This window comes from Opisthocomus hoazin, chromosome 7 (assembly GCF_030867145.1).
Source record: "Opisthocomus hoazin isolate bOpiHoa1 chromosome 7, bOpiHoa1.hap1, whole genome shotgun sequence".
NCBI lineage: Eukaryota > Metazoa > Chordata > Aves > Opisthocomiformes > Opisthocomidae > Opisthocomus > Opisthocomus hoazin.
Genome location: NC_134420.1, coordinates 62602287 through 62618694, shown reverse-complemented (window position 1 = coordinate 62618694; position 16408 = coordinate 62602287). Strand labels below are relative to the sequence as shown.

The window sequence follows — 16408 nt, the reverse complement described above, 5'->3', positions numbered from 1 at the left end:
CTTGGGGCGCTGCTTGGCAGCTCTGATCCCACCAAAGCTGATGCTTGTTTGATTTTAAGCGGGCCAGGATTCGTCTGAGCAGCAGGCAGAGGTCTAAACCCCCCAGTGTGCCCTGCATTCACCAAAGGGCCTGTGAAGTCCCGCCCGCGGAGGGACAGTCCCCGCTCCCGCCGCTCTAGCGTTAGGGTAGGACAGGGCAGGGCAGCTACAGCAACCCCAGCAAAACCCCGTTACTGGGACCAGCTGCTCACAGCAGCGTTACTGCTGGGAGCCAGGGGACGGAACAAGCCGGTCCTGGCTGTGGGTGCCTCCCTGGGGCCGGAGCACGCTCCTCTCTGACCCAGCTTTAGGTGCTGTGACAGCCCCAAGATGCTGCTGCATCCCGAGACGGGGCAGGCTCAAGGGAAGGCTGCCGAGGAGCGAGGCTTGGAGCAGGCAGTCACAGGGAGAGGGAAACGAAGGCGAAAGGAGGCAGAAGTCAGTCCCCACAAACGAAAGCAGCTGCCCTAGCACAGAGATGAGCACGCCTCACCCCCTGCCACCAGCCCACCCCTCTGCTCTCCGGGGAGCCCCTGGGGAGGGCGAGCGCATCGCCGCTGCAGGGGGGGAAGCAGTGCGCAGCGGGCGCTTGACCTTCCCAGCACCGAGTGATAAACTGGCATCAAAGCCACAAACTTAGCAACAAGCCAGCAAAGCCACCTCCAAAACCCCATCAGGGACAGCCACCATCCTCCTGAATTTCCCTGTCGTGCAGCTGCAGCTCTTCTTGCCCCTTGAAACAGTCGTAGCCTGCAACACCAGGGTCTGCTCCAGCACGAGTCCTCAGCCCCAGCACTCTGCAGCTGGAAAGGGAGCCCAGTGCTGGGCATGAAGTCGCGACGGCTGTGAGCATCAGTCCTGGAGGTGAGGATTCACGCACAGTCCGTGCAGCTCTCTGAACAGTCACGCTGCAACAGCACCGACCCCAGAAAGCCGTTACACACATAGAAAGTCATTAAGCACACGGAAAAATTGTTCTGCAACAGCTGTATTGGGCCCTGTGGCCTCAAACAGAGGGGAGAGGGCAGAGCCATGCCGCAGCCAGCTGGCTCCAGCCCCTCCGGTGTCGAAGATGCCCCTGCAGGAGAACATGGCTGCTCCTGGGACACGCTGACAGGCCGGGCTGTACCCAGGCTCACATTATTTACTGGTCTCCTTGGCATGGTGTGTCATTGCTTCGGGTTTGGACATGAAGCTAATCCTGAATAACTGGGGAGAAGTATCCTGCCAGGTGACAGCCCTTCCAGCTGCTGTACCTCGCGCCTGTCCCCAGAGCAGGCAGCCCCTAGCAGCAACCCAGTGGGGCAGAGTAAGACCCCACGTGGAATTTCCTTTTATTTAAGAAAACATTAAAGTCTCGGGTGCAGCAGTGCAATCTGTATTGCCAGGACCAGTGCCCAGTGGAAGAGGAGCTGTGTGTCCACCTGGGAGAGACATGGCACCATGTTGGGGCCAGTCAGGAGGTGAAGCTGAATATTCAGTAAACCCTGGGAGACAAACCCTCTTTGGGACTCTGCACCATTTCAGAAAGAGGAATTTGCCTGGTACTTTCAGGCCTCCAGCAGCCGCACGGTCACCTTCCCTGAGCAGCAGCAAGGCAGGAGAAGTCACCAGAGGGGATCACGTTTGATCTCGGAGCTATCTGAAAGCTGTGCCCTGACCCGCTTCTTAACTCATGATCCAGAGCAGGAGAACAAGGGCTTCCTGCTGGGGATGGATGCAAGAAGCAGCTGTGGAGCTACAGCAGTGTGGATGTGGGGATCTGAGCAACCAGCCCTGTCTCTCATGTCCTGAGCCCGTACCCTGCCAGACACTTCAACCAGCCCACTTCACCCAGCCCCTGTGCTCAGGTGAGACTTCTTTGTATCTTCGGAGGGCTGAGAGCCGCTTACCAGCCTCAACTGCCTGCCCTGGGACGCCTGCCAGAGGGGCGAGGGCTGACGGCGCAGGGCTTGCTGAGACAGATGCCACTCCTACCAGCCAGGGCTGATCCAAACCAGCTCCTCTGCGGGAGCTTCTGTTGGCACAAAGCAGCCACCAAGTGTCCATAGCAATGACTGCAAACAACTCCTGCCTCTAATCAGCGCAGGGATGCTGCCGAAACACAAGTTTCCACCCTCTGCAACCAGCATTGCAAGCTGCGGCCAGACATCGCTTAACCCAGTTTGGAGCCTGGGGTGTGGAATTCAGGCTCCAGGGTCCCTTCCGTGTTTGCCAGCCTGGCTGGTGGGAATTTGGCCCCCCCGTCACCTCCCGGGGGCTGTACCCTTGCCCACAAGACACACATGAGCATGCACAGGTGCAACATTCACCAATGCCAGAGGCAGCTCCAGTGGCCACCCCTTAGAAGCGAAGAGCTGCATGGGCTCACTTTCCTCGCCGAGGAAGACACTCAGGTTGTCACCTCTTTTGGCCGAACGAGGACAAGCCACGCACATTACTTGATGGTGACAGCCTCCAGGGCTCACAGAATCACAGAATGGTAGGGGTTGGAAGGGACCTCTGTGGGTCATCTAGTCCAACCCCCCTGCCAAAGCAGGGTCACCTGCAGCAGGCTGCACAGGACCTTGTCCAGGCAGGTCTTGAATATCTCCGGAGAAGGAGACTCCACAACCTCCCTGGGCAGCCCTGGCTCCGTCACCCTCAGAGGTAAGAAGTTCTTCCTCATCTTCAGACAGAACTTCTTATGCTTCAGTTTGTGCCCGTTGCCCCTTGTCCTGTCACTGGGCACCACTGAAAAGAGTCTGGCCCCATCTTCCTGACACCCACCCTTGAGATATTTATAAGCATTTATAAGGTCCCCTCGCGCCTTCTCTTCTTCAGGCTGAACAAGCCCAGCTCCCTCAGCCTTTCCTCATAGGAGAGATGCTCCAGTCCCCTCATCAGCCTCGTAGCCCTCCGCTGGACTTTCTCCAGTAGCTCCTCCTCTTTCTTGAACTGGGGAGCCCAGACAGAGTACTCCAGATGGGGCCTCACTAGGGCAGAGTAGAGGGGAAGGAGAACCTCCCTCGTCCTGCTGGCCACACTCCTCTTAATGCACCCCAGCATCCCATTGGCCTTCTTGGCAGCCAGGGCACACTGCTGGCTCATGGTCAACCTGTCATCCACCAGCACTCCCAGGTCCCTCTCCACAGAGCTGCTCTGCAGCAGGTCTGCCCCAAGCCTGTACTGGTGCATGGGGTTGTTCTTCCCCAGGTGCAGGACCCTGGCTCAACCCAGGCGTGCCGGAAGGAACGGCACAACTGACTCACGGAAAAGCGGCTTTGGGGAATTACGGGGGAAATCACCTCTTTTGACACTTGCTTTCATCACCAGGTACTTCCCCTTCCTCAAACAATTCCAGGACTTGGCCACACCGAAGCAGACTACCCTGGAGAGCAGGAGATAGGTCCACTTGTAGGACTAAGATGTCAGAGGTTTTGAAAATGCTTCTCCTTACCAGACAGCAAGAAAAGCCAAGTCTTGAAACACTGGAAAACCTCCAAAAAATGTAAACAATCCCCCTCCTATTCTTGCAAGAGACGGCCCCAGCAGCAGGTGCAGGCTGGGGCAACATATGTGTCTGCAGCCCACCCTCTGTGACCAGGAGAGCTCCTCACCCTGCTCTCGCTGAGCTGGCCCTCTGCTCCTGCCACCCTCAATAACCTATCACCCGCCGGGGCAAAGCTGCTGGCTGCCTTCTGCGATCTGTCATGAAGACGAAACCTTCCAAAAAGACTCATTCTTGCCAGGAACGGTATCGCGTATCATTGCAATTACGAGTCATTGCTGGGGGAGGAGGAGCAGGGAGGTGAGGAGAGAATCGGTGTTTGCCTTGGTGTTTAGAGCAATTTATTTCCTCTCCACCTTTCCTGCTGCGCTCTAATAACACCAGTGTCACATCTGAGCAGCACCAAGCAAAAAAATTTGGGAGGAGGAGGAGCTCTGGGGATTGCAAAGGCTGCTCTTCCTCGAGAGGGCTCTGCTCGGAGTTAACCCGCTTCATTAGGGAGACAAGGAACTTCAGCATCGTTTCAGGTGCCACAGCGAGATGTGAAGAGCTTTCGGCAGCGCAGCCCTGAGTGCCGGCCGCGGGAGGACAAGTGGAAAGCATGATGAGCAGGGCAGGGGATGGCAGAGCACCCAGCGAGCCACTTCCCAGCACCTGCTCTCAGCAGCAGCAGGGAACATCCACCTCCGCACCCCCTGCCCCCCTCAGCCGCCCTTCCCTGTGCCTGTGCCCACCTTCCTGTGGTTGCATGGTGGCTGGTGTCCCCACTTTATCAGGAGAAGGCACTCCGCCACCCAGCACTGCCCGAGGACCTGCTGCAAACGCCGGTAGCGGCTGCCCAGGCCGTCGTCACATTTGGGTGCCGGCAGCGTGGTGCTGGCTTCTGCTGAGACACCGTGGCCTTGCCTCCGAGCAGAGCTGGACACAGCGATACCCCTGCAGTGACGTGAAAGGGGGGAAAGGGGAATTTCAGTGAGAAAGAGGTGGGAGGGAAGCAGACACAGAAGGACAGACAGATGAGCGCAGTGCCCGGCAGAAGGGACGCCCTTCGTACGTCGCCACTGGGGACCAGGGTTTTCATCACCAGGTGGAACCCGAAATGCGGTAGAAATATTATTGCTTCAGTCATTTCAAAAGAGCGTGCTGCTGCTACAGATTGCACTGTGTTCCGTGATTTCAAACACACACCTGAAAGCATTTCTGAGCTGAGAAGAGTCACCAAAGACACTGGAGAAGAAAAAACCCAAATCTCCGCTTTCAGACATTCAAGCCCCATCACTCTCTCTCCCTCCCTGCACCTCTTCGGGAAAGTGGTATACCGCAAATGCACAAAAAAAGCTATTTCAATTATTTCTACTCTATTTGCACGAGGACTCTTGACACCACCACCACCACCACCTAGTTTATTCTAGCAGAGTTATCGTGTGGAAAACAGCACTCTGATAAAAGTTATTTCAAGTTTCCGGTGAAGAGGAAGGGAAATGCCACAGTGAAGGTCCACCAGGTGCATAAGCACAAAGCACTGAACAGCCGGCGTGCAGCGCTTCAGAGAGGACAAAGGATGCACCCTGGCCATCTGCAAGTCAACAGCAGTCACTCACATTCAACACACCAGGTTTTTTTTAAAAAATATGATTTCCTACTTAGATTTATTTTTCCTTTAATAACACAGTTTAGCATTTCAGAGTTTGGCATTCTACACTCTTACACACTGTCCTTGTTTATTAGCATTTAAACACAAAAAGACATAGCAAGACCTCCAAACACAAATAAATACAAAAACACAATATACAATAAACTGAAATACAACATATAATAATGCTATTGGGAAATTAAGACATGTTGCTAATTCCTTTTTTTTTTATTATTATTTTAACAACATGGTTATTGCTGAGCAATAAATTATACATTTTAAAGTTGTTTTTTCCCCCTAAAAGAAAAGGACGAGAACCACTGGTTACCAGATCACTTGCACTGTATCCTTACAGCTATTGATAATTAAGACAGGCAGAATATACACAATCAAATGAGGTTGGCCTTCTTTGGTCTTTGTTTTTGATCATAAAACTGAACACAAGTGTACCGTTCACTGAAGAGTATGAGATTAAAGAAATGGATACACAAGTTTCAAACACATTAGTTTGTACACCGTTCTTGATCACTGATGTCTTTTCCATAGATACTTCTTACAGAATTTCTTGGAAACAAATGTCAGCTTTAGTTGTCCCGATTATTACGTTGTTCCATGCGTCTTAATGGTTATCCTACTTGTCTAAGAGAAATGGACCTTCGTTTAGCCCATCATCTCCTAATGGGGTATTTGTCACAGCTCTAGTCACCACTAAATCATTGGAGTTTTATACCTTGTAGAAAAAATCCTGAACTTCCCCTGTTATTTTTTTCTATAAAACTAAAAAAAAATATATATATATAAACCAAACAACAGCTATAACAAAAACAAATAGGTGGATCACATGATGCATCGGCAACGATGGAAGCTTGTACCTTCCCATTCCACAAGTACAGATTATACAACTCTCTGCCAGTGATGCAGGTCATAGTTGGAAGATGTGTCCTTTCAGATGCGAGCTATATTCAGATCCAAAGCTCAGAACACTACGCAAGAAAATGACCTTTACGAATGATAATGCTGGTTTATCTCAGTAACCCTTAGACAGAGTCAAAATTTTATCACTACGCATCACACTGCCAGCAATGGAGCGTGTGAACACCGGCATTGCTAAGAAGTTAAAAAGTCCTTGCAGAACTGGCAACCAAATTAAAGGCTTAGTTCCAAAGGACCAAAAACACAAACACCACGTAGAGACAACAAACCCTTCCCTAAGCGGGTAGGTTAGTAAGCCACAGAGTTGGGATCCAGATTTGAATTCCACATCAAGTCTGGGATGTTTGGATCCAGGATTTTGGTTCAGGTGCTTCTCTGTGAAATTTAGAACTTATTTGAACCCTAAGGAACTAATCCTAACTTGGAGGGAAAAAAACCTACACAAACACAGCCTAGTGTCTACACTAAGATCATGAAATGGAAGACAGAAGCTGCAGTCTTGACCATAAATTAGAAGAGAAATAGGAATAGTCAGATCCCTTACGTGTTGTATATCTCTACTCTTCTAAATCTTAAGAAGATGTCCCTGAATCAGCAGTCCAAAGCTTTCCACAACCTTCCTGTCTGGTGCTTCTCAGCAAAGGCCTGGATTAAGAGGCAGGAAAGAACAATTAAGCCCTCCATAGTTTGGTGTAAAGAAAAGGGGGAAAAGCCCCACAAGAGAAATGGTCAGTCACACTACAGGCTGGTAGAACAAAGATGAACCCACTTCACCTTAAAATGGTATTCCCCCTCCTCAGTTAAGAGGGGCGGCAAATGAGACGGATATTGTTGGGTGATTCTGAACAAGTAGAGCAGGACGCACGTTTGCTGCTGTTGGTCACACCGACACACGGCGCTGGCCTTCCCCTCTGCAGGCTGTGCAGAGCACCGCCAAGTCGTGAGTAACGGCTGGGCTACCATCCACACATGACCCCAAATCACGACAGCTTGTGTGTTTATTTCTAGCCCTTACTGTCCTGATGCGGGTCTTTAAGGTATGTCAACTTGTTTTTTGGTTCCTTTAAAGGGACAAGACTACTAAGAGAGTAAAACCTAGTGATGTGAAGATAACACTAGGGAATTGGAACCTCTCGTTCAGTCCCGGCTCCAGGAGATCTCCTTCCTCTGGGTAGGTCACTTCACACCTCATCCTCGATTTCTTTTTTCCAGAAAAGACAAACAGCACTTGATGTGAGAACACGTTTGCAGATGCAAAGTGCTTAGTACGCTGCACATAGCACTGAAACCTACTCTCAGACAGACTGAGTTCCCGAACCAATCGTTTTTATTGCAGTAGCTGTGACTTCTAGGTCAACCAGAATACAGAGGTATTGACTGAACAGAACAGGAATTCCAGGAAGAGGTCCAGCTGTTTTTTATCACCTTTTGTTCCCAAATTAAAGGGCAGAATTTGCAGTTAACAAGTTGCTCATCATTATGTTTAAAATACAAGAATATCCAATTTAGCAGAGTATGAGCAAGAACGTGCGTCCTAGATGACATTCCAAGGTCTTCAGAAAGGCTAAGCAAACTGTTTGCTATATACAGGTCTTCGAACCTGGAAGATGTGAATCCAAAGCTTGCCCTTAGCCAGGATCCTCCCTTAGCAGCAGCAAGTTATATTTGCACCACTTGATCAAGTATAACTTGGAGGAAAGGGTTTTGCTTCATCACTTCTACGTAAAGAAAAGACTTTGCATATAGATGTGCATGCATGTCTGTGTGTATATGTATGTACCTACACACGCAGGAGTAATTTACAGAGCAAAAAGTAAGAGATTAGGTCTGCAACCCAAGAATTTTTCCCCCTCACCTATTTGTATATTTGCATAGTTAAATCATATCAAGGCATCAATACTGCAGTCACATTTTTCACTTTTCTGCGGTGCAGCCAACTTATCTTGTCACTCCCTTCACGCTTCTCTGTTTTGGACCAAACAGCACCAGTGTTTTAAAAACAAAACAGAACAACAACAGAAACCCTGCATTGTTGGTGAAATGCCTATCCCACGTGATGGAATACAGATACAAATAGGTGGTAGCTTTCAAACTCCATCTCCACAATCCATAATTGTGGCAAGCCGAGAAAAACGAGCGACACAATCACAACCGAACATTCATGGGTTCAACACTTGAATTACAACTAACACAAATCTCTATTATCTTCGCATTTGAGAAATTCACCAGGCACAGAAACAGGCACATGTCTTCAACTTTCCTCTTCCAAGTAGGAAAACCCACGGGAAAAGGAAATAAACTGTATTTCATGTTTATAGGAAAGCTAGCATGTTACCCACAACATTTTTCTTCCCCTGTCAAAATTATGCCACCCATCCATCCCCTTTTCCTATTGCACATTCTCTTTGTGAAAAACAACATTTACAGTACAAGGCTGAAATCAACATTGCATATCGTAAGTCAGCAGTTGAAGGTGTACCATGTAGACAGTAACTGAAACAAGACCCCTCTAATGAGATCAGAGATGTAACTCGGACATGGTCATGCATCATAATCGCAGGTTGGTCTTTAAACACCCAAATAGTTTCATCCTGTTTAGAATTCAAGACTTTCTAGGTAACAGATGCGCTCACCCCGTGCTGAAGAGCGTACAAAAAGGGCAACATCCAGATTGTCACACACTGGAATCTCCCTAGCGAAAGCTGGAAACAGAAGAGGCTTGTACGTAACTCGGAGCGTCATCGTTAAGAAAGAATACCAGCAAGAGACTTCCGTTGTGCGCTGCTAAGGATTACTAAGCAGAGGAAAAAAAGGTTCAACTGAAGAAACTCTGTTCAAAGTTACGCAAATACCCTGGGACCCCGCTGCAACAACAGCACACCACTGGTGTTAGCTGGGGTTCAGGAGTATATGTGGGGGCAGGCTTTTGCCCCATGAATCACCTTAAACAGACAGTCCCTAGAAAACTTTGGATATCTGGGTCAGGAACATACAGAAACAAGGATAAAGGGCATTTCAGTGATGAGGGAAAAGGTTAAATAATTGAAAGTGTTGAGTAAAGCACCAGGTATCTTTTCCTTTCAATTCAGAGATTATACAGTGGCCTTGTTTTCACAAAATGCTACATACTCCTTGCTGGAAAGCAGAGGAAACCGATTTCTATGTACACAGTAAGAACTCTTACAGAGATGGCCCGTGAGTTCTGCAGAGAAAAGGGTGTTACAGTCAAGGCTTCAGGTATTCCACAGCAGGCGGTGTTTACATTTGTGTAGCAAGATCCTGGATTTCACAGTACGCAGGGCTGGGAAACTGGAAATTCTCTGGCAGCTTCATGTAGTTTTAAAAAATAAGTGCAGTAGGCCTCCATTTTATTAACTGTGATAAAAAGCATATATGCAAAAATATTTTTATATTGATAGCACATTACTGCATTATAAAAGCTGCCCAAGTGAAGCTGAAGATTCTGGCAGCTGGTGCTTTTGGCACTTGGGAGATGTGGAAAGCAGCATAGAGATCTGTGAAATACAACAGTGACTGATGTTTCTGCTACAGTGATCGGCATTAATATAGTTAGCAGTGTTCGTATTTAAACTTCTCTATGAAGTTTCTGAGTCAATATCCCACCAAGAGGAGATATTCAGATCTCTTAAAGCTACTAGTTTAGGCTGTGAAGACTCAGGAAGACTTCCCTATCAGTTTACACTTTTCGCATGTTTCAAAGTCCTCTTTCAATCACAAAGGCTGGAAACTCTTTTTTCCTCCTCTTTTAAAGAGCCTGGATTTAGAAGCGCAATTCTGTCACAGGAGTTGGAAACTGTAGTCACAAATCTGCAGAATATGCTGGGCCCTGCTTATACTCGAAATCTCCTCCAAGTCCCACATTAAAACAGGATATAAACTGTTTTGAGATGGCCAAACGATTTCATTTAAGTTTACAAGATATGCATTAGCAATGGGAGGAGAGTCCTTTGGACATTTCCACTTGGGAATCCTGTTTTCAGTAAAATTCTGTGATGCACAAACACAAAAGCTCAGCTGCCTACATTCACAATTATTAAAATGACACAAGTTGAGCGAACCTTCGCCCTGAAGCGTGATGGGTTTGCTTATGCAGCCTGCATAAAACTGCAAGTGCCATATAATTATATCTAGAGATATAGATGCGGGTATATCTATAGATATTTATCACTTGTGCAGAACGTCCTCCTTCCGTGCTAGGAATCACACGCTAGCACATGCCTCCATCTTTGAGCTTGCACCTGTTGACAGCTACGTACCATAAAGGGAGTACAGTACCTGGACAATGGAAGGCAAGAAAAGGAAGACAAGTTGCCACTGACGGTTGCGACGGTCAGCAGCAGGCAGTATCCTAGCAGGTGCCTGGAAAACCCATGAAGACCACTTAGCATGCATTGTATATTCATAAATACTTCTTGCAGGCACTGTGTGTGAAGGCACAGCCAAAAAAGACAACGGCAGACAAGCTGAAATACAAAGGCATGAATTCAACTGCACCTTAGACAAAAATTGTGACTATGCCTCCAAAAGCAGAAAACTGATACAACCTGACATTCAAAAGGCTCAGATGCAACATTTTCTTTCAAGCCCACGCTGGCTAAAAACGCAGTGGCGCAAGTCCACTCTGCTTACGCGGTCCTTGGATTTTAAAGAGCACCACAGTCAGGCTAGGTCTCTAGACTTGCTTGTCACAGGCTATTAAATAGAAGCAGATGAACACAGCAGGTTGCAATCAGCATGTTTCAGGGCTAGCAAATGCTTTCCACTGCAGTTCAGGCTGTTGTAAGAAAGAAGCCCGTGCATTCCGTTAGGATGCCTGCCTGCTATGAAAAGCTGTCATGAGCATAGACATTCACAGCTCCGCATAGTTCTCAGATGGGTCGGTTTCAAGTGATGCCACCTTACAACCACAGGCATTAGAGGAAAAATGTCACCCGCCTTCACAGTGGCCATGGAGACTGTCCACTCCAAGCTCCATAGGAGCACTGAGCATAACGTTTTGGCACCTGAATAAGATGGATTCCACCATGGCCAAGTCATAGAAGCTCCAGAAGCCAAAGAAACGGGCTTTGGCTTCTGTTTTGTATATCGCAAGGTACCTAAGGGCTCTGAAGACAAGGCTAAACATTATGCCTGAAGTCCATTTAAACTACCAGTTCAGATATCAGAATTAATCTGAATAAAAAGCCATGGTTTATAAGCAGCACAGCACATCTAAGGCACATGTATGCATGCAAGCCACCATCACTATATTAAGACATCGCTGATTCGTCCTTAAGAAGCAATGGCTGCTAGTACAGAACAAACATACAGGCTTTTTTCAGCACTAATCCTCCTCCCCAATACTGAAAATACTATATACTGCTGACAGCATAATGTGCAACATATATAGCTTGATTGGAAAGCATGGGGCAGAACTTTAAAAAATGTACAGGATTCCGTTTAGAACTCCAAAGTTCAACAAATGCCCTATTTTAGGGTGAAAACAATTATAAATCTGATAATGATGCACAGCATCCATGAGTGATTTTTCCTTAATTTTGAAATAGTGTCATTAACTACGACATATATTGTAGGTTTACATTTCTAAAGAGAAATAACAGAATTGAATAGTTTTTTTTCCTATCACAAGTGATAACCAGTGTTTGATATCTTCTATTTTTCTTCCAAGAAATATCAGTCTATCAACAGTTTTAAAATAAAATGTTTTCTGTAACAATAGAACTTTAAATAAAAATATGATTTTGATTCAGATACTTTTAAGAAGACATGGATACTTTTCCAAGATCTTCTGACAAAGTAATTATTAAAACAGAGACCAGATGAGGCCTTAAAAAGACAATATACTATATTTCAGACAAGATTGCACCTCAGTTTTTCAAATAATATCATAATTGCAACATTACTTCATCATTTCTTCTTTTAACATGCTGACAATTTCCAGCTAGCCCACGTGAAGTTTTTTTTGTTTTTGTATTCTAGCTTAAAGAAATAAAAGTCAGTAATTTATTCAGCACATACTGTATATGTCTTTTCACCTCCAATTGACTAGATCATTAATAAGTTAAAAAAAAAATCCTCTCTGACCATAATCATTATCCTCATGAGGGATAAGTGATTCTTCAGAGCTTAAGTGTTGCTAGTTCTATTAAAAAATATACCATGGTATGATTTCTTAATGTGTTGCTACTTTCGCAATTGGACCCTATGCAGTTATGCCTTCAAACTCTTCCATCTGTTCCACAAGGTGGTTCTGTGAGCTTTAGGACCTCTGATTGAAGACAAACTGATACAAAACCCCCAAATGGAGTTGTCTTCTGTTTAATCCGCCTCCCCCATTGTATGTCAGGGGTCTGGTAGATCCGATGTATCCACTATGACTTTAATAAAAATAGTATCATCTTTAATATACGTTCCATTCTCTAGAACAGTTTGAGCCACAAAGACTGGGCAGCCAGATGCAATGTTCATTTCTCCAGTTGGCTTCTTGAAACTGCTGCTGTTTGGATCTGGCTTGAAAGCATCTCCCAAGTGGCGTCGAGACGGTCCCTGATCCATGAGCATGAGAGTCACTTTCTGTTTAAAGGGCCAAGGAAGCAACGCATCATATTCTCCACGCATTATGACAAAAAACAGTGACAAGTGCGTCCCCTTTCCCATGCCATCTCCGTTAAGGTAAACTCTGGCACACATCTTGTAGCCAAAGTACCCAGTATAAAAGGGCTGGCTGTACAAGGACAGAGTCTTCCCCATAACTGCCTCTTGCTTCCGACGTTTATAATCTCGAATTTTCCAAATTAACACTCCGTTGTAACTGGCAGTTTCTAAAACTTGGAATCGGAGGTCCATGTCAGCCAACCGAATATCATGAACACTCAGCATCTGATCATGTCTGCTCAGCTGTGTCTCCAGCAGACCTGTTAGGAGACAGAAAGGACAGGAGTGGGAAAAGTGTTTTTTTTTCCCCTAAAGACTGTAAAAATCATTTGCCAGTGCTGCTGTTCTATATGCAAACATTTTCCTCCCAAGAATCAAAGTGCATTCGGTCACCAGTGAATAACTTCCACAGACAATAGCTGGCCAGCTAGTATGCAGCTTAACTGGGAATTTTACAAACACAGGTGCTAATCACACATGCAGTAAAATTCAAACATTCAAATCACCTAACAAATTTTGTTTGGTCACTAAGCAATATAACTACAGAGGCTTCCCTTTTTTGAGAGGAGACTTTGCTAGCATTATCTGTAGACTGCTATCAGCAGCAAAGACCTTGGAAGTAGTCACACATCCTACATAATCCCTCTGAAATTCAGAAGCACCACTGATCACTCGAAATACTCAGACACTACTTGTCTCAGAAGCGTAGAGCTGGTATCTTCTCTAAAATTCATCAGAAAAGAACAGAAAATTCAAGCTTAGCTCTGCATTATATGGCCACTTCTTTAGTTTGGAGGGAGGGCTGGTTTTTATGTCCCCTCTCCCTCATATGAACATGTTACTCTTGTCTTCGCACACTGGCAAAATTGGCCAACATACAATACTGAGAAGCAGACGAATTCGTAAGGCAGGCCTATTTTATACAGATCTATTTAAACACAAAATTCTTTGTCCCAGTCATTTTAACACTTACATATGATCTACACTATCTTGCTAAACTTCAGTTTTCACTTTCTTCGGTAAGCACAACAATAACCTTATTTGCAGGCAGATCCTACAGTTTTCTTTGGATCAAATGTACCTCCAACAGGTACAGGGTGGGTGGTTTCAGGTGGATTAATCACACCAGTGATCCATTCATGGGGGAGAGGAGTAATAAAAGAAAATTTGTCAGAATACCAAGACCATATTTAAAGAAGCTGATGAAAGCTATTAGCTGTCAAAGATCAGTTGAGAAACTATTTACAATGAACCAACACTGTAATCAAGACACAGGTCAAGAAAACAAAATAAAAGACAAGAATCAAGCCTAAGTAACAGCACTGAAGCAATGCCACATCATCAACAATTGGATTATGCCATTCCCTATTATAAAAAAATCAGAAGAATCAGCATTATTGATGCTTCCACACAAAAATCACGATGGGAGTGCCATTCAAAGGACATCTTTTTGCTCTTAACAGTGCTGCTGAGTACTTCAGTCCATTCTGCTTACACTTACTTGTATTTCGAGCTCCTTGCCCTGCAGTTTTATCAACACTTTCCAGCTCAGTCACTCTGTTCTGGAGTGATTCTACACTGCTCTTCATGCTGTCAGCCTCCTCCCAGTTCTGTCGGAAGGGACGGATTTCTTTGTCCAGTTCTTTCAGTTTCTCTGCTTGACTGTCTATCACTCGCTTTATAAAACAGTAAGTTATGGGTCAAAATAAGAAAAAGACATTAATTTACGCAAATTAAACAAGGACTATATATCAGTAATAAGATGCATTTCCAATATAGAGAAGTTTCATTTAGGCCAAATATTTTAATAACACAAACCTTGAAAATTTAGATTAATAGCCCAACTATAAAACACTTATAAAAATCTTTAGTGCTGCATAGGTATTAATATTAAAACACTATCAGGATTATCAACACGATTATTTAAAAAAGAATTGTTAATATGGTCTTGTCTAAATGAAAAAAAACTTTAAATGCAAGAACAATATTCTTAGTGTCTCTATATTGATATTAAGGGCTGATATTTGTTGGGTTTTGTGTCAGAGTACTTAAGCAACAAAGTATGTGCACAACTTACCATGGTGTGAAACAAGTGGCTGCTCATGTGCATGTGTTTATCACTGGGTAACAGCAAAACAACTTACCCCTCCACAAAAACATCAGTACTCTTGCATACATGGAGCAGGAGTACGTATGTGTGCAGATACAGTGGCATCAGCAAGCTCCAAGTTCACACAAATCAGTTATCAAAACCTAAGCTATCATGTGCCCATAACCATAGCAGAAGCCCTCAAGAGTGTAAGCAAAACTACCACTTCTGATCCCCTAAGCACTTTTAAAATTCCCACTCTTACTCCCTAAATTGAGTAAGCCACATGTCCTGAAGGTGCTGGTTGAGTCTTTTTAAGAAAACAAAGAAAAAAAAAAAATAGTTGATTTTGGAAAGGCATGAAATATAATACTCAAGAAAATAATACACAGAAAGGCTGATACTCTCTGAAAGAGGGACATGGCAAGCACCTCGTATATCACAAATATAAAGCAGAACATATTTCCCAGACTATCTCAAATCTGATGCAAGAAATATATGGCACTTTACGTTATCACAGCTAATATGGACTAGCAGGAATTTTAGCCAGAACCCCATAATCAGTTGTGAAGTTCAAATGATAACACAAATATTTGAGACAAGAAACTACTTTTGCTACCACCTACAGTTAAATTCCAAATCTAACTTTACAGTTATACAGTGTCAACATGTATAAAAATGATTTTTCACTTCTTAAAAAAAATTGCAGTTGAGTACAAAACAAGAAAATAAAGTTATTTTGCATTTGCCTTCTGGTTAGCCATGTGGATTCAATGTTCCCCACTGATGGGGAAAACCCTTCTGCCTCATGCAACCTTTATTTCCCCTTTTAGGCATTTGCTTTTAATCACCTGGTTTCAGTTATACTGAAAGTCTGTAACAATTAATTGAAGGCTATCAATTTGATAAACCAGCTAGCAAAATAATGTTCTAGGAGTGTTATATTTTGTTGTGTCTCAAAACCACTGAGTAATCTAACATATTTCAAGATTAACTATTTATTTCTAAGTTGGTGTTTTAAAACAGCTTATATATCTCACTTGCAAAACTACAGCTTGGTGAAGGAAAGCTGTGTACCGAATCATAAATGCAGGGGCATGGTCCCATTGAATAGATTAAGCAACTTGCCTGAACGTACTAATCAACAGCTACCAACACAGTCACACCTTCTCACTTGGACTGATGGTAATCAGAAAATAAATTAGGGAAGGGCTGTTAGCTATACATATAAAAGGTAATACATGATGGAATGGCCTGAATGAATGCTGAAAGAGCAGAGCCACAAGATTGGGCCATTAGTTCACAGTTAACATGCAAAAGCAAACTCAGGTTGTGCCCAAGTCTCGTCTTTTTCCTCTACTCACAGAAAACACAAACTCTCCAAAGCAAGAACAGTAACATGGTTGTGGGTTTGTACAGTGCCTCACACAGAGATGCTCTAATTACCCATTGGGACCTCTTGGCACTAACGTAGTATCAAACAAAATGAATACATTTTTAAATTAATTGGGAAAGTGGTAAAGACGCAGAAGAACTGTAAGTTATTCTT

The 16408-nt window shown here is 44.9% G+C and overlaps 1 protein-coding gene across 5 annotated transcripts in view; it reads right to left on the bottom strand.

The window, feature by feature from the left end:
• Positions 1 to 5172: 5172 nt before the first annotated feature.
• TRAF3 (TNF receptor associated factor 3) overlaps positions 5173 to 16408 on the bottom strand; it is a 72413-nt gene continuing 61177 nt past the window's right edge. For all 5 annotated transcript variants that reach the window (XM_075426597.1, XM_075426596.1, XM_075426600.1 and 2 more), the window contains 2 exons: positions 14272 to 14446; positions 5173 to 13030 (listed from right to left, as the gene is read on the bottom strand). In XM_075426597.1, coding sequence (XP_075282712.1) covers positions 12459 to 13030; positions 14272 to 14446 — 747 coding nt within the window. In that variant the 3' untranslated portion in view covers positions 5173 to 12458. The remainder of the gene's footprint in view (positions 13031 to 14271; positions 14447 to 16408) is intronic.